Genomic DNA, 20,218 nt, shown 5'->3' on the forward strand with positions numbered 1-20,218 from the left:
TACATCTAAAATAAATTGCTACTTAACCATTTTCTTCAGAAAATTTTTCACAGAACTATTATATTGAGTACTAAAGTGTTATTTATTCTGCTTGTGAACTAAGTGAAAAAAAATGGAAAATACACTTAAAAAATTAGTAAAAACTAAAACTAAACTCAGTGGCGCGACAGCCCATAGAGGGCCAAGGCCTACTGTGACCATCTCAGTGTTCTTGACCTTGGGCTCTGGGGTGCAGGAGCAGATGTTCCGATCAGGTGGTCAGCCGAACGCGGAACCCTCAGTGTTTAGTTCCCAAGCATGCTTGGTACTGTAAATAGTAAATAAAAGGCTAAATACAGGCAATAAGAAACACCATAATTTACATTTTACACTTTTAAAACTGTATGGAGATAATAAAATTGAATAATTTGTAAAAATGTTTTTTTTTTTACAAATGAAAATGGTTTTAAACTTGAAAGTAATAAATGCGTAAATATATGCGTCAACAATGTTACGCTATATTTACATAAAAAAATGCTGTTTTTTTTTTTATGATGATAGAAAAAAACGTATTTTATGCAGCAGTAAAAGTGTATTTCGATGGACGAGTATATGACTTATAATTTTTATTGAGAATCATTTCTGTTATAATTAGTGTTTTTTCTTGAATGTGTTTAATGTTTTCATTGCTCTTCGTTTTTCTTGCTTCTTCAAGATGGTTTTTTTCCACCATTTTTCGCTAAGTGAATGTTACAATGCTACATAAACAGTGGTTTATTAAAATGTTTTATATTTATGAAGGTAGTAAAGATTTCTTAATCATGAAGGCTATGAATAATTACCATAATAGCACCTGCGTTCGTTTTGTTCCAAGAACAAAAGAAAGGAACTATATCATACTCTATTTAGGGAAAGGGTAAGTCAAAATGTTTATCTCTCTCGCTTCCTCCCTCTCTCTCTGCATTTATATGTATATATATAATAAAAATAAATTAAAATGAGTTCAATGCTTCAAGCATAATTTATTTCGCTTACGTCACCACAGGTGTTATTCTTATATCTATCTATCTATCTATACATATATATATACATATATATATATATATATATATATATATATATATATATATATATATATATATATATATATATATATATATATATATATATATATATATATATATATATATATATATATATATATATATATATATATATATATATATATATATATATATATATATATATATATATATATATATATATATATATATATATATATATATATATATATATATATGTATATATATATATATATATATATATATATATATATATATATATATATATATATATATATATATATATATATATATATATATATATATATATATATATATATATATATATATATTCTGTAACCACAGGTGTTCTTCTTTTGTGGGTAAAATTAACGGTCCGCAGAAATTATCACTTGGTTACGGGTGTCACAACTTCGGTACAATAGTCCATGAGTTGGGACACGCCCTTGGCTTCTACCACGAGCAGAACAGATCAGACCGAAATGAGTATTTGATCGTTTATCTGGAAAATGTTAAAGAAAGTAAATATTTCGTTTCCCTTTTAAAAAAAACAAAAGATTAGCTGTTTAATAATAAACTTGTTCTTGGATATGTGTAACTGGGATATCTGCAAAAACAGTATGCAAATATCAAAATTATTTGCTAGTGTTACTGAAATAGTTGAAGAGTTTATTATGACTCATGTAAGTGATATTTTCAGAGGTTTATTAATGAATAATATAAACGGTCTCACAATATGGGTATGTTTAACGTATGAAAAATGTTTCTGCCTTAGGTTTTAACGTAACTAATTTTACTTTATTTTGTTACCATATAACCGGAGTTTAACAGCTGTCCTAATTCCGAGTTTACAACTATCGATGTTCAACTGCATCGACTTTTAATTTTTAACTCAAACCCAGGAGACAAGGGAATCCTTGGATCAAGCATGAGGACAAACCATTAAAAAGTGCAGAATACATAATTATTGCGAAAGCACTTTTAGAAACGGGCCTAGTATTCGTCACTTTGTAAAAATTAAAACAGTTTTTTTTATTTTTAGATAACGTCAATGATAGGCCTAGTTTAAGCCTGTTGATAAGCCTAATAGTAAGCCTGTTTTAAAGTTATATACTGTGACACTGGTGAGAAAACTGCGTGTTAACTTAGAGGAAAAGCAAAAAAAAAAAAAAAAAAAAAAAAAAAAAAAAAAAAAAATCTGTTTCCTGATCATGGGGTGCACATATGCATTCTGCTAAGCGCACAATTTTAATAGTGTTCTAGTGCAAATGTGCATACGTGAAAGTTTATTGCGAAATGTATTTGTTTACAAAAAAATGTCGAGCATTTTTTTACAGGATAAAGCTATTGTTTGCATCATTGCATTTTTTGATTATTTCGAACCAGTGGCTCTAAAAAATGACCGACTATATGAATAAAGTGATATAGAAAAATGTGTGATAGCATTTTCAGGTTATCCATGTTTTTCTTTGGAAATCAAAAAATTTCTTTTTTACAAGTTTTAAAACTTGTTATCGTCAACTTTACACTGTTAGCAGTTGCCCACAGCGCCATCTGTTTACGAAGTTGTTTTAAAATTAATAACAGTATGTAGTATAATCAAGTACAAAATTTATAGATATTTAGCCAAAATTTCAGTTGAATTGGCTTAAAATGCAACAGAAAACAACGGCGCCATCTGTATACGAATGCTGCAAATACATTTGAAATTTAGTGAGATATTCTATTCTTATCAACTAACTTTATATTTTATGCTATTTAATTTATATTTTTCTTTAATTGGTATTTCAAATCCTCGATGATTCAAACATTGAAAAAAAAATACAGGTTTTATTGTTAACGAAAATTTATCAAAGTACAAACTATTTACTTTTAAAATAAAAGTGGAATTATTAAGGATTAATACTGTAGTGGAAAATCCGAAGTTATTTACCACGTAGCTTACGCATGAAATTGTAAGTATTTATTATGTTTCAGTTCAAATATATAATTTGTTATAATCTAGGTCATCAAAAGAACTTCCGAAAGCTTAGCCGGCATGCGAATATCTTGTACAATACATTTGATTACGACTCTATCATGATTTACGATAACAAAGCCTTCTCTAAGAATGGAAAAGAAACGATGGTGGCCAGAAATGGACAGAAATTACTTCACCCATTCAAAAAGTCAGGAATGACCAAAAATGATATTGAAAGAGTAAACAAAATGTACAATTGTAACTCTTATTAATAAATGATAAGAATATAATGTTTCATTATTTCTATGTTGCTTTTATTCGACATTTCTAATTTTCTTCAATTTGTTTTCTCAATTGCATTAAATTAATCTCTACTAGACATGTACCGGGTAAACAGATCTTACCAACCCGACTTTCATTGTTTGCTTATTATCCGGACACGGTTGACACCCAGTACAGTCCTTAATATATATAATATATAATAAGGACCTGTACTGGGTAATTGAACCCAAGTATCCAGTTTCGTAGAACCAGTTAAGGTTAATTTTACCTGTTGCTCCCTGTTTGTAAAATTCATTTATTCTCGACGCAATCACGCATATCAGTGTTTCGAAATTATGAATAATTTTGCGAATATTATTTTGTTATGAGACTAAATATATCAGATAAATAGTTGAATAAAAAAAAGTATCTTGAAGTTGTGTAATTCTAACGTAAATTAGAGAGAAGAAAAAAAACATATAATTATTTCGTATGGTAGACTTGGTTTTGAGACATTTTTGCGGACTCATGGATATTTTGTAACCATTTTAGCAAAAAAATAGTGTTTCATGAAAATTAAAGTTTCAAAGCGATACAAAAATTGTCTAGAATCATGTCGAAAATTCCGGGGCTTCGTTGCCAAGTCTATATAAATATTAGCGTGCCTCGCAGAGGTCAACGTCGGACGTTACGTTATTCAAATATATTCGGGAAAAATAGATAGATCCGAGGCAGTGGAGTAGAACAGTGTTTTGGGGAAAGAGTTCTTGGGGCAGTCTTAAAAGGCCATTATCTGCCCCTGCCATAATCTCAGTTTCTATTTTTAGTTAATTTTGCAGATTTAAAACAGAATAGAAGGAATATATGATAATAAAAAGAAGAATAGAAGATACCTAATTGAAGAACTGAAGAAAGTTATTCGGCTAAACTGAAATTTGAAAGCATCTTTAAGATATCTCTTGCTAACACTCTATTTGGGTTTTACTTCTGATAAGAAACTGTTTCATAAATTGTCAATGTACAGTGAAAAAAAATGGATCACACTGAATAACTGTTGCTTTAATGATTGGATCTTCATGTTCTTGGACTCAATCTTAATGACACGAGGGGGTGACCTCAAATAGACTAGTTGTTAATAGGTGCAGACTATATTTTAAGTTGCAAAATCAGACAAAAACCGTTTTTTGTTAAATAAACATACCTTTTTCTTTTTTTATCCGATTCGGATTTCTGTTCCCATAAAATAGGGAGTAGCTGCAATTTTGAAAGATGGTCTCAATAGTTTGGTCAGGAGGGTGCTTCCAAAGTTTGTACCATTTAATGTTAATTTTACTTTTTGCGCATTTTGCACGCATTTATAAAATTTTTATCCAAAGATAATTCCATGCAAAAAATAACTTGCACTAAGTATTATTTTTTATTATTTTATTTAATAATTGTCGAAAAAGAGATTGAATTTTAAGGTACGGAATTTTTTGCATCAATTTAAAGAACACAATTTTATATGGCAATAAATAAAATCAGTATTTACTAAAAGTTATTTTTTGCATGGAATTAAGTTTGAATGAACGGATTCTATAAATGTGTGTAAAAATATTTGAATTCTCTTACAAAATTCAAGATATACGCGAAAAGTGAAATTAACATAAAAGGGTCAAAGCTTTGGACTGCCTTACTGACCAAACTAACTGTACCATATTTCCCAAATCAACATTACCACCTATATTTTCTGGGTCAACAATCAGAATCCTTCAAATAAAATAATTAAGAAAATTCGTTAATTCAAAGAAAGTACGTTTTTGCGTCTGACTTCGAAACTTAAAATATCATGTTTGCATTTATTACAGAGTAGGAAGGTTTAGGGCAGATTGGATAAATTCATGGTTTAAACCTTCCTGTCCGAAACCCCTTTGTCTAAAACTGTCCAAAACCCTTTAATTCAAATTATGTCAGAATTTAAAAAAATATTGTGAAAAATAAAAGGTTAATTTTGAACAAGAAACAGATAAGTTTTTATTTTATTAAAAAAATTCATCATTTTTAATATTGCATTTATTCATCCTTATGTAAAAACATAATTTATCAGTATTAGAAGAATATTTATTCATTTGAGGGATATGGTATTCATTTTTGTTTTTCAATGAATTATGGAGCTTCAAAAGTTATAAATCTTTTATTATATTATTTTCTTTTAATAAGTTAAAGCAAATTGTATAAAAGGTATCAAATATTTATTAATATATGATGTAATTATTATATGCAATTATAAGTCAAGTATACTGAATGACATAGGCAAGATTGTATTGGAGTTGGATATTCGATTTCACAATGATAATTTTTATTTTCGCAGATGGAAAAAGAACAGTACTGACGTTTAAAGATGTTTTGTTTTACTACGCAAAACCTTTCTGTAGATATTTTATTAAATTTTTGTTATAGGATTGAATTTCGTGAGATTTTTTTCCTGCTGCATGAATGTTATGGAAGGCGTTGTTTTGAATAGCGTGCGTGTCACGGTAAATTTGTTGTGAGTAAAAAGAGTTTATGTGATTGTGGAGTAACATTATTTTATTTCTATGCATTTGCTAAAATGATTAGACATGGGTATAATTTCAGGGTATTTTTAAGAAAAGGAATTGGATAAACATTTTAAAGTTAAGTGAGCAACTTTAAAGTGTTTATTGTTGTATTTTTTTCAACATGTCTGTTTAGCATCGATAAATAATAGTTTTATGTCTAACATGTTGAATTTTTTAAGTTTCGCTCTTTTCATGCTGAGCCACTGAGATTTTTTTAAGGTCAAGTGCCACAATCCAATATATATATTTGTCCCATAGACTCTACACTAATATTTTTATAAGGTTAAATGACACTGCCCCGGGTATATTTTCCAGGTTTTTTTTTAGGTAAAGTTTAGATAATAATTGTAAAAACGTCCTTCCTGTTTTAGCAGCAGTTGTCTTGCTTTAGACAGTGCATTCGTCCCAAACCAGCATATTTCAATGGGATTGTAATATTACACATTCCCTGTATTATTATTTATCAATTATACTTTAAACTTTATAGTTTAAATGAAATCACTTCTTCTAAAATCTATTAAAGATATGTAAATGAAACAGTGAAATTGCTTACAAATTACTAAGATCTTTTAGTGGGTAGTTTGGCTTTTTTGTTTATTGCTTGTTTGTTGTTTATTTCTTGGCAGGGCAGCACGAGCAGATACTTCCGTAGGAGTATCTGTTCGCGACAGAAACTTATGGAAAAGTTGTCAAAACAAAATTAAAAGTAATATATATTGAGGTATTTATTATTATACTAGGGCGATTACAAGTTATCTTTAAGTTGGCCCGCTTCTTGAATTTTTTTCTTCAGTTTTTTGCTAGCCACTGACGGTAAGTCGCATGAACTTGACAATAGTTTTGGCATAGATGCGAAAATCTTCCCCTTGGCAACGACATCAGGAATGAAGGTTAAAAGAGTGCACTTGCGACCTTTTCTAGGAAATTAAGTAAATAAAAATTCTATTTCGCTTCTAAATTGCTCTTAAATAATTTAATAATTATGATTTGACGTATTAAATTAACTCCTAATTAGAAACTATAGAGCAAAAGTCTTTCTAGTCAAATTTTCATCTTATTAGGGACTTAAATGTTTGACTCTGTGAGATCTTGCAAAAAAATTCAGCAAAATCAATAATACTTAATTACAAAAAAAAAAAAAAAAAAAATTCCAAAAGTTGAAGATTTGTTTTTTTTTTCTGTTTGTACCATATTTAGTTTTAAATACGTTAAGCAAAGCATTATTTTCATATGTATGCTTAAAATATATTTTAAAATTTTAAAAATTATGTGCCGTAAGCAATAAGTTAAGTAAATTTATTTAAAATCTTGAAGCAGTTTACAAAAAATGTTAATTATAAAATGCTTTGAATTATGACAATGTGTGCTAATGCACACATTGTCATTATTCAAAAATTATATTTTCGCAAACAGTGTAGTCCTTAAGCGTTTTTCAGAAGGCGGCCTGTCCTTTGATCTCTGTAAATGCACCCTCTTTTCCCATTTAGTAAAAAATTAAAAAAGAAAAAAAAAAGAGAAAAAAAAGGCCACAATTTCTTAAAACCACTGTCTTTTTATTTTGTTATTGACGATTATTTAACTTTCATCCGAATATCAATCTTCATTTTCAAATTCATTTTGGTAAGATTTTTCCTATGCTGTCTACTATAAATACAGGGTGTCTATAAAAGAACTCCGGGGTTTTAAAAATTCATATCTCACTAACTATAAAAGATAGCAAAATTTAGTCGATTTCTCTGAAAAGAGTAGCTCAAAAAGTTTTACTCATACCAATTGGAAATATTTGTATCAACTGTTGGCGACGCTGCAGGGCGTTGACCTTGAAATGACGTCGCGAAATTTGAAATGATGGCGACTCCGCAACAAAAGGCTCAATGTGTTATTTGGCTCATAGAAACGAAGTCTTTAGTTACCATACCAAAGTGCAGAGAAAATTCGTGATGTTCAACATCTCAGGGAACGAATAGTCAATTGTGTGGCAACCGTCCCCCCAGACATGCTCGCCAGGACATGGGAAGAGGTAGAATACCGTTTAGACGTCTGTCGTGCCACTAACGGGGCGGGGCTCATATCAGGGCTAAAGAGAATAGAAGGGCTGGTTCACTCCTTTGAAGTATCTCTTGCCGCGCCGATTCTCCGACGTCACTCTAGTGACGTCACTTTGGCGCAAAGCTCGCACTTTTACTTCAAGAACGGAGCGTTTGGCCTTACTAGCTCAAACTAATATTGGATCATTTTTTTTTGCGAGATATTCTAAGACATTTGTTATGTTCTATAATGACTTTTCTCAGTTTTTGCAGTGAATTTACAAGAATTTAAAACTATTATCGAAATGCCAGTTTGCGCGATTGCAACTTGTAAAAATTCTGATATAAAAACAAAAGGAAAAAGTATAATTTTTCGCGTGTTCCCTAAAGTAAATGAACAACAATGTAAAGAATGGATTCCGAAATGACACAGTTAATATAAAACAGCAATACGTTTATTCTGTCGTAAAGAACTTTTATAAAAATTCATTATCTAAATAGAAACCGCCTCGTTACTTCATAAAGAAAGGCAGGTGAAAAGAATTAAAAAATAGATAAAGTCAAAGAAAATTAAAATGTAAGTGAAAAGTATAAATAAAATTTTTTGTATATAGTTGAAATTCTCCTAATTTCATAACATATTTTTTAATGTAGTTATTCTAAATATTTATGATTCTTTTTAAAAATTATATTCTCTTCAATTTAAATATCTATAAATTCGTAAATTTAAATGTCTATAAACAATTGTAAAATTTCTAATGTCATTATGAACCTAAATTATTATTTTGTTTCAGTAATTAGCGTTTAAGGTTGATGTTTTCTAATGATTAAGTATGAACAAATTGCTATTAACGGCATATTTTAAAATCAGGGATTCTAAATTTAACTTAACTTATCTTTATAGAAGAATATGTAGATAAAAAAAGTGTCGATATATGCCTTCATTTTTCTTAATAGTTAAAGTTAAAACTGACCTTTTTAAAATAAAGTATTTATCGTGTCATTTTCACCAACTAGCAAAACATTTTTATAAGTTTAAAATGGTATTTTTTTAATATAATAACCAAAAAAGTTTTTTTTGAACTATGTTTATGAACGGAAATAATGTGTTAATTACGTAAAGTTCGAAGGCTAATAACCAGAAAAAGTCTAACTTATTTTTGCAAAGAGAAAGATGCAAAGTTATCATATCTTTGCTTGCGATCTCCGAGATCTGTGGACACAGTGACGTCATGAGGAGGGAAATCGTAGCTTCAGCTCTAAGAGCGGAGTGAACTAGCCCTTGTATTCTCTTTAGCCCTGGGCTCATATAGAACTTTACTAAGTGTTAAAAAAAACTTGAAAATGTAAGCTTTTCAGTCATGTATAAAACATGTATGTATGTTTTTTATTTCATTAAAATATTTTGCCTCAAAACCCCGGAGTTCTTTTATAGACACCCTGTATAGCTAAAATTTGCTGGAGATTTAACCTCAGAAATATTCACAACTTCTATTTGGGAGGTGGAAAATTAATGATTATTTAGTGATTTCAAGTTGTTATCAAAAAAAAAAGGGGATGAAATTTTATATAAAAAACCGGAAAAAAAAGATATAATCTTTTCATCAGCCCACACGATCATATCCGTAAAACAGAGTGCAAGGACTTATTGTTTTTCTTAACTTTCTTCGTGTTTTCGTGTTTTCTTGCATTTATATATATATATATATATATATATATATATATATATATATATATATATATATATATATATATATATATATATATATATATATATATATATATACATATATATATATATATATATACATATATATATATATATATATATATATATATATATATATATATATGTTATATATATATATATATATATATATATATATATATATATACATATATATATATATATACATATATATATATATATATATATATATATATATATATATATATATATATATATATATATATATATATATATATATATATATATATATATATATATATATATATATATATATATATATATATATATATATATATATATATATATATATATATATATATATATATATATATATATATATATATATATATATATATATATATATATGTGTGTGTGTGTATATATATATGCCTCGAGAAATTTTCCTTCTAAGAAAAAGACCAAAACACGCATTTTTTCTTCGAAAGTGATTTAAATTGTTTATTAAAATATAGTTATAATATTTAAATTTAGATAAATATTATATTAACAATTATATATTATATTATATATTAAATTATAAATTAAAATCCCATTATTAATTGTAATTTTAAATTATATCATTAATTATCAATTTCTCTAAAGAAACTAGCATATAAGAAAAATGCTTGGCACAACAAAGCATCTATACCTTGACAGTCTTAACCTTTCTTGACAAATAAATTTAATTTATGTAACATCATATATATGAAATTTAATTTTATAATCGTTGTTGAAAAACTTACCTAATTTTAAGTTTACTACTATCAATATTCAAATCCGTAGCTGTGTAATTTTGACCTAATACCGAAGACAAAGGAACTTCTGGATCAAGTACTGGGAGAAATTTGCCTTCGTGGAGGACGTTTTAATGGAACTAACCGCGCCTGAAAACTGCGCCGAAGAAAACATTCCGAAAAAATTCTTTTGCTGCTTATTATAGTACAATTAAAAGCCTGCCTAATAAACATATTTCTTGATTCATTATGTTTCAGTTGGCAGAAAATTTCGTGTAAAACGTGCCTTTTGAAACCTTTTTAAATGGAAAAAAATCAATAAATTCGAGGTAATTCGTGTTTTTTCTATAGAGTGTGCCACAATTGTACATAAAAATAATAATAAAATTTTAATTTATTTCAATTCCTTTTCAAATCCTAAAACTAATCATAAGTTGCTATAGCATATTGATTGTATAATTTTAAATAATATTAAAAAATTAAATAAAATTTTGTCAATTTTTAAAAAAATATTGAGTGAGATACGCGACAAGAAAATATCAACAAAGGTAGTCACGCATTATTCATGAAATTATAATGATTTATTTTTAACCAAATGCTTCGTTTTAAAGATGTTTTATAGGTTATTTTCCAGCCATCACTAGGATTCGAACCAGGGTCTCCTAAACGCTCTCCTGAGACACCACGATTTAAGAAAGATATTTTCTTGTAACTTTTTATAAGATTATTTAATTGATTTATTAATTATTTAATAGGTTTCTAAATGTTTACTAAACTATTGCTTTAAAATTTCAGACGCTACTTTGGCTCTTGAAAATCCTGATTTATATGATGGTGATATGGCTGGTATTGATTGACCTTTGGTAAGTATTGTTTTATAATTAAGTAATCACATTTTAAAAAAAAAATCGATTTAATAATTTACATCATCTACAAAAAAGTTAGATAACAAAATATCTTATTATAAAAAGTATCGAATGTATAAAATGTTACTCACTATTACCTCGTCGTTCTCCCTCACTATTTTTGTTGACTTGGAAAAGATATGAAAATAAAACGGCATTTTGAAATTAAAGAGCTAATGATCTAAAAAAAACGTTTAATAAACCTTAGAAATTAGGCATCTGTGTGGTTCAAAGTTCTACTTCTTAAGAAAGTAATGAAATTCTAACATTTTCTTACATAGTAAACATAATTTTAAATTTTTTTTTAAAATCGAAAAATCATTTTTTTTATGATTATTCTGTCTTATCTAAAGAAACGCAATTTAACATCAAACACATTTTTACTGTACTATTTTTTTAAATTCTACTATTATTTTAAGTATTGTTTAAATTTCTAATTGCATAATATATTCATTTTCTGTAAAATAATTATGAAGAAAACCACTTTATTTTTCAATAAAAACTTTATTTAGGCATTTTCAATAAAAGGTGTTTAACTGTCATCGACTCAGTCGTTTTAATACATCAATTAATTAATTAAATTCAATAACTAATTAAAAAGAATAAAAATATGTAGTGAAAATAAACAAAAAAAAATTGTATCGAGGTTTTTATCATTAACACTAGATGACTCTGATACATCTGTTTTAAAAAAATAAAGCATTTTATTACTTTAATTGTAGTCTACTTCTAACATTTGCCGCTAAGTTTCATATACATATTAGTTATAGAGATGTCAAGTTTATTATATAGGTAAATTAATAATAATTTTGCAACTAAGTAATAATAATAAAAATTACATAAAATAATGATAATAATAAATGTTTAAAAAAAATGTTACCATAATAAATTATGCACATATACATTATTTTATCTCAATAGACTTAATTTCAAATGTGTTAGTTACTTTATTGTAATCAATTTCAATTTCTTTCATTAATTTGATTTTATTGTGTAGTTTCAAGAAGTATTTGTTATCTTATTGAGCGAACAGTTTTTGTAAGGACATTGAACGAAACGCTATCGCTTCAATTAGGTATAGGTGGCCAAATGCGACAATTCCTTACTTCATAGACTCTTCTTTACGTAAAATACTGATTTATAAACAAATTCAAATTCTCTTTTAAATTATTTATCTGACTCATTTACCATCATAACGGCAATAGTATCCTTTTATATATATATTTTATGAAATAGTATAGATTTTACGTTTTGTAACTGCACTGTTAGAATTTTAATTCTAAAATTACGCTAAAATAACTGGCAACAGTATGTCTAACCAATTTACTTGAAACATTATGTTTAGGAACCTTTTTTTATCTTTACGGGTTTGAAAACGTTTAACGATTGGCATGGTTAAGAAATATAAGGATTTGTAACCATTCACTACTAGCATAGTTTCTGAACCGTTAAAATGAAATCTATCTGGGCATTGGAGTTACATTGAATTTAGGTTTTGTTAGCTTTTTTTCTGAGGTAATCGACTCTGTAGTTAGATTGCAGTTGAGTTGTTTTTGTTCAAGTGAACCGTGAAATGTAGCTGAACTAGTTAATCTAATGGTGCCATCTAACGTTAAAGAAAGGAAATACGTTTTTATTTTTTTCATTTTTAAAAAGGAAAGCAAACAAACTAATGCTGAAAAACTGCTGACACTCCTTTTTAAAACATTTCTAAGCTTGTATCTGATATAGAAAAAAAAATCTTCCTAGAGCAAAAAATGAAGAATTTCTTTTTCTGTTACTTGATTACAGGCCTAATTGTATAAGGATTTATTCTATTTCTTCAGTATTAAATTTAAACAAAATAAAGTCTTTATATATAGTTTTTAAGATCATATAGTGAATTTAGTTACATGTTTCTTGATTAATCTGAATTTTTTCAATAAAAAATCTTTGTCTGACTGAGTTGACGTCGCATACAAATTTGTATTTATAAACATGGTGCTACAAATTCACTCCGTAAATTCAGCTTCTGTGCCATACACTAATTGCTATAAGATTATTTGGTAACTGTTGTAGGGTTAGGCATCCGATGATGGAAAATAAGAAAAGGAAATCATCATCTTTATGATATAGCTTGACTTACAGCTTTAGAGGAATCGATACTCGTTGGCTTTAGGCCTAGTGGGTGTGGATAAATTTCTGGTAATGTAATAGCATTAACTGAAAACAGTAGATAAATGATTTTTGACAGTTTCTAGTTATTTGTTTGTTTTGGTTTAATTTGGTAAAATATATCTAAAATAAATTGCTATTTAACCATTTTCTTCAGGAAATTTTTCACAGTACTATTATATTGTATAGGTACAATAATACATGACAGCCCATGGAGGGCCAATGCCTACTGTGGGTCCAACTCAGTTTTCTTGACCTTGGGCTCTGGAGTGTAGGAGCAGATGTTCCGGTCAGGTGGTCAGCCGAACGCGGAACCCTCAGTGTTTAGTTCCCAGCATGCTTGGTACTATAAATAGTAAGTAAAAGGTTAAATACAGGCTATAAGAAACACCATAATTTACATTTTACACTTTTAAAACTGTAGTTAGTACTTAAAATTGAATAATTTATAAAAATGTTTTTTTCTTTTACAAATGAAAATGGTTTTATACTTGAAAGTGATAAATGCGTAAATATATGCTTCAACAATGTTACGCTATATTTACATAAAAAAATGCTGTTTCATTTTTGCTGAGGGAAAAAAACGTATTTTATGCAGCAGTAAAAGTGTATTTCGATGGGCGAGTATATGACTTATAATTTTTATTGAGAATCAATTCTGTTATAATTAGTGTTTTTTCTTTAATGTATTTAATGTTTTTATTGTTCTTAGCTTTGGTTTCTTCGTTTTCTTGCTTCTTCAAGTTGTTCTTTTTTTCTCCATTTTTTTCTCCATTTTTGAAGTGAATGTTACAATGCTACATAAACAGTGGTTTATTAAATTGTTTTATATTTATGAAGGTAGTAATGATTTCTTAATCATGAAAGCTATGAATAATTACCATAATAGCACCTGTGTTCGTTTTGTTCCATGAACAGACAAAAGGAACTATATCATACTCTATTTAGGGAAAGGGTAAGTCAAAATGTTTATCTCTCTCGCTCTCTCCCTCCCTATATATATATATATATATATATATATATATGTATATATATATATATATATATATATATATATATATATATATATATATATATATATATATATATATATATATATATATATATATATATATATATATATATATATATATATATATATATATATATATATATATATATATATATATAATTAAAATAAATTAAAATGAGTTCAATGCTTCAAGCATAATTTATTTCGCTTACGTCACCACAGGTGTTATTCTTATACATATATATAAATTCTGTCACCACAGGTGTTCTTCTTTTGTGGGGAAAATTAACGGTCAGCAGAAATTATCACTTGGTTACGGGTGTCACAACTTCGGTACAATAGTCCATGAGTTGGGACACGCCCTTGGCTTCTACCATGAGCAAAGCAGATCAGACAGAGATGAGTACTTGACCATTTATCTCGAGAACGTTAAAGAAAGTAAGTAAATATTTTGTTTTCTTTTTTTAAAAAAAAAAAAAAAGGATTAGCTGTTTAATAATAAACTTGTTCTTGGATATGTGTAACTGGGATATCTGCAAAAACAGTATGCAAATATCAAAATTATTTGCTGGTGTTACTGAAATAGTTGAAGAGTTTATTATGACTCATGTAAGTGATATTTTCAGAGGTTTATTGATGAATAATATAAACGATTTCTCAATATGGGTATGTTTAACGTATGAAAAATGTTTCTGCCTTAGGTTTTAACGTAACTAATTTTACTTTATTTTGTTACCATATAACCGGAGTTTAACGGCCGACCTAATTCCGAGTTTGCAACTATCGATGTTCAACTGCATCGACTTTTAATTTTTAACTCAAACCCAGAAGACAAGGTAATCCTTGGATCAAGCATGAGGACAAACCATTGAAAAGTGCAGAATACATAATTATTGCGAAAGTACTTTTAGAAATGGGTCTAGTATTCGTCCCTTTCTAAAAATTAAAATAGATTTTTTACTTTTAGATAACGTCAATGATAGGCCTAGTTTAAGCCTATTGATAAGCCTAATGGTAAGCCTGTTTTAAAGTTATATACTGTGACACTAGTGAGAAAACTGCATGTTAATTTAGTGGGAATGCAAAAAAATGTGTTTACTGATCATGGGGTGCAAATATGCATACTGCCAAGCGCACAATTCTAATAGTGTTCCAGTGCAAATGTGCATACGTGCAAGTTTATTGCGAAATGTACTTGTTCACAAAAAAATGTAGCGCATTTTTTTACAGGATCGAAACTATTGTTTGTATCATTGAATTTTTTGATTATTTCGAACCAGTGGCTCTAAAAATAACCGACGATATTAATAAAGTGATATAGAAAAATGTTAAGTGATACATTTTCAGGTTATCCATGCTTTTCTTTGGAAATCAAAAAATTTCTTTTTTACAAGTTTTAAAACTTGTCATCATCAACTTGGTGCTGTTAGCATCAGTGTATCAACATGGTGCTGTTAGCAGTTGCCCACAGCGCCATCTGTTTACGAAGTTGTTTTAAAATTAATAACAGTATGTAGTATAATCAGGTACAAAATTTATAGATATTTCTGCCAAAATTTCAGTTGAATTGGCTTAAAATGCAACAGAAAACAGCGGCGCCATCTGTATACGAATGCTGCAAATACATTTGAAATTTAGTGAGATATTCTATTCTTATCAACTAACTTTATATTTTATGTTATTTAATTTATATTTTTCTTTAATTGGTATTTCAAATTCTCGATGATTCAAACATTGAAAAAAAAATACAGGTTTTATTGTTAACGAAAATTTATCAAAGTACAAACTATTTACTTTTAAAATAAAAGTGGAATTATTAAGGATTAATACTGTAGTGGAAAATCCGAAGTTATTTACCACCATATATGGCAACGTTACTTTTAAAAAGTAACGAGTAAAAGTACAGGTATTTTTAAAAAAAGTAACGAGTAAGAAGTAAAAAGTTCTTATTTTAAAAAGTAACGAGTAAAAAGTACAAGTAAAAGTACAAGTACTAAACAAAAAAAAGTAACGATTTAAAAGTACATTTCTAGGAAATCGAAAATTCAAAGTAACCTAAAATTTTATTGAATAATATTCTTATGTTCTTCAATGTTTTTGCAAAATTGGTTTTATTTATTTAATTATTTTTAATTTTGAAAGTTATGGACATTAATTTACTTTCAAATTCGGAGGAATGTTATAATATAATTTTATGAAAAAATCGTATAATATAATTTTAAAATCAAATATAATTTTAATATCAAACTTGTTATGGATTTGCACGAAAAAGAAATTTTATCTATTGATTTTAATTTTCAGTTAATTATTTTTATTTATTTAAATTACCATTGATTTAAAATTCTTTTACTCTATAGAAACGCGTTTTAAAAGCACAAAAATAAACAAAGCAAACATGGGGTTTCAGATAGCTTTGTGATCTTTGAGCTGGTAAAAAATAATTAAATGTGCAGTATAAGTTGAAACAGAACAGTCTACAGTTTTATTTGTAACAATGGCTAATGCTGAAGTCATGCGAGAAAATCATTTTCCGAACATTTCTGCCAAACGGAATGATTAGAATTTGTAAACGAATTTTAGTATCAGCGGCTAAACTAATACCTTCGAGTTTTCAAGAGTTAAAATAGTAAAATAGTTTTCAGTAGCACAAATAGTTCCGAAGTTCTTAGAGATTTGACTGGGCGTTGTTCGACAAGGTCGGGCATAAACATAATTTTAGGAAAAAATGTACTAGGTAAAAATGTATTTAGTAAAAAATGTATTAAGACAAAAATGTATTATTAGTGAGATCAAAAAGAAAATTGAAAAACGTAATAACAAAATCCAACAATTTTTGTTTAAAATGTATTAAACAAATGCATAAAACTCGAAAATGAATGAAAATAACTTCTTAATCAATATTTTTATTCATTTTGCAAAATAATTGCATTTTGACAGCATTTTTTTAAAATTTTTTTTAGAAAGCTTACCGAGTTTTAGAAAAAAGTAACGATTTCATTCGACATTTCCGTTACAAATACTTGTACTTTTTCCCAAAAAAAGTAACGAAAGTACAAGTAAAAGTACTAAATTTAAAAAGTAACGAAGTACAAGTAAAAGTACGTACTTTTTACTTGTACCGGCGGTACAAGTAACGAAAGTAAAAGTACTGCCATATATGTTTACCACGTAGCTAACGCATGAAATTGTAAGTATTTATTATGTTTCAGTTCAAATACATAATTTGTTATAATCTAGGTCATCAAAAGAACTTCCGAAAGCTTAGCCGGCATGCGAATATCTTGTACAATACATTTGATTACGACTCCATCATGATTTACGATAACAAAGCCTTCTCGATGGTGGCCAGAAATGGACAGAAATTACTTCACCCATTCAAAAAGCCAGGAATGACCAAAAATGATATTGAAAGAGTAAACAAAATGTACAATTGTAACTCTTATTAATAAATGATAAGAATATAATGTTTCATTATTTCTATGCTGCTTTTATTCGAGATTTCTAATTTTCTTCAATTTTTTTTCTTAATTGCAGTTAATTAATCGCTACTAGAGATGTACCGGGTAAGCAGCTCTTACCAACCGGGTAAGCAGCTCTTACCAACCGGGTAAGCAGCTCTTACCAACCAGACTTTCATTGTCTGCTTATTACCCGACCACGGTTGACGAATTTCAATATACAGTACCGGGTACCTGCACTGGGTATTTGAATCTATACCCAGTTTCGTATAACCAGTCATGGTTAATTTTAACTGGCATTCACTGTCTGTAACATTCATTTATACACTATGCAATCACATACGAGGTTTGCTCTGAAATTTTTGAGATACGCGCAGACGAGAATTTACAAAATGAAAAATAACGGTTTAATTTCAAAATAAATACAAAGTATTTTTACACAGAACACTATTTTTTTACTGACTTACTTCAACTTGTTTAGCGTAGAATAAATTTTAAGCAGAAGAGAAAATAGAGTTGACGCGAGAACATTTTCGTGCTATGTTTTTCTGCGATTTCAAAGCAGGATTAAGTTAAGAAGAATGCGTTCAACGGTTGCAATTAGCTGTGATGAATCTCCAGCTCGTGCTACTGTATTCAGATGGTTTAAAGAATTTAGCAAAGGTCGGAATTCTCTTCAGGATGAAGAAGGCCACCGTCGACAGCAATCCCGGATAATGTGTCTGCCATACGAAAAATGTTAAAGGATGATAATCGCTGTGCCTACCAAATCATACAGAAGGAACTTAACATTGGATCCGCAGCCATACACAAAAATTATTCATGAAGAATTACATATGAAAAAAGTAATTTGCCGTTGGGTTCTTTAAAATCTGAATGAGCACCAAAAACGTCGTTTTCATTCAGATGAAGAGATTGATGTGGCTATAAATGCATTTGTTTCATCCATTTCAAGAAATGAATAGCTTGAGGAATTTAATCTGTGGAAAATTCGACTACAAAAGTGCACTGATGCTGGAGGAGACTATTTTGAACACACTTAAAATTTTGTAAGTTTTACTTTATAAACCTAGTTGTATCTCAAAAATTTCAGAGTGACACGCGTATATTATTGTTGCGAATTTGTAAATGTGAGAATATCTTTGCGAATATTCTTTTGTTATGAGACTAAATATATCAGATAAATAGTTTAATTAAAAAAAACCACAGGGAAACTACGTAAATCTATCGTAATTTAGAGAGAAAAATAACATCTAATTATTCCTAAATATAGACTTGGTTTTGAGACATTTGTCCAGACATGGCTATATTTTGCTACCATTTTTGCACAAAAATAGTGCATAATGAAAATTAAAGTTTTAAAGCTATAGGAATAATACAAGAATATTCTAGAATCGTGTCGAAATTCCGGGGTTTCGTTGCCAAATCTATATAAATATTAGTGTGCCTAGTGAGATCAACCTTGGACATTGCGTCATTCAAATATATTCTCTATAATACTCAGATTATCGCTGCTAACCCACTAAGTTCTGACAACTATCCAGTAATTTTAACCTTAGATACAGTTATGCTCAACTTCAACACTCCGGGTCAGCTCAACACTGACTGGACGAAATTCTCGAGCGTGTTGAATGACAATCCCTAACAAATTTCAAAACGTTGGATGATGCTAAAAATTCCGTTAATGAAATAAACAAAATTATTAATAACACTAGAAAGTAATACTTCAAATAATAATCTACTCCCAAATTCTCTCAAAAACCTACCCCCAGATATTATTAATAAAATAGAAAACAAAACTATGTGCGTTAAATTTGGCAAAAAACTCGAGATCTAAATAATTTAAGGACAATACGTGGACTCCCAAATGAGAGCAAATCGGACATAAAAGAATTTCAAGAAAAATCCTGGAATGATATTTGTGAAACCTTAACTGATGATCATACTGCATTTTGGAAGGCCCTTAAGACGAAACATCGATTCTATCAAAGAATGCCCCTCCACCCTTATAGTCTCACAGATAATGTTTTACTCTCTAATGAGAAAGCGGAAGCTATTGCTAATTCGCTCCATGAGCAATTTAAGCCGCATAACTTTCTTGGTAATGAAAACACAGCTATTTTTAAAAGCTGCAGTCAAAGACAAGCTTGTAAACCCCTATGAAGCAGAAGTACAGGTTACTGAAATTTAGGAATTTATGCAAAAATTGAACACAAGAAAAAAAACCTGGTATAGTTAACATTTTAATTGCCTGATCAAAGTTTTCCCCTTAAATAAATACTATTTATTACTTTCAGTAATAATTTTATGATGGAGC

At 28.3% G+C, this 20,218-nt stretch overlaps 2 protein-coding genes across 2 annotated transcripts; both read left to right on the forward strand.

The window, feature by feature from the left end:
- Window positions 1-680: 680 nt before the first annotated feature.
- On the forward strand, window positions 681-11,229 carry LOC107442935 (astacin-like metalloprotease toxin 5). Its single transcript, XM_087162106.1, has 4 exons — window positions 681-895; window positions 1,407-1,582; window positions 3,067-3,279; window positions 11,168-11,229. Exons 1-4 carry the CDS (start codon window positions 735-737, stop codon window positions 11,227-11,229), a joined length of 612 nt encoding a protein of 203 aa, XP_087018232.1. The 5' UTR covers window positions 681-734.
- Window positions 11,230-14,225: 2,996 nt separating this feature from the next.
- Window positions 14,226-17,889, forward strand: LOC107449486 (astacin-like metalloprotease toxin 4). The gene is given in 3 exon segments (XM_087162107.1): window positions 14,226-14,386; window positions 14,706-14,881; window positions 17,681-17,889. Coding segments are annotated over 3 exon segments (546 nt in total).
- The last annotated feature ends 2,329 nt before the right edge of the window (window positions 17,890-20,218 follow it).

This window comes from Parasteatoda tepidariorum, chromosome 4 (genome assembly GCF_982258835.1).
Source record: "Parasteatoda tepidariorum strain Cologne lab strain chromosome 4, Ptep-v5.0, whole genome shotgun sequence".
NCBI lineage: Eukaryota > Metazoa > Arthropoda > Arachnida > Araneae > Theridiidae > Parasteatoda > Parasteatoda tepidariorum.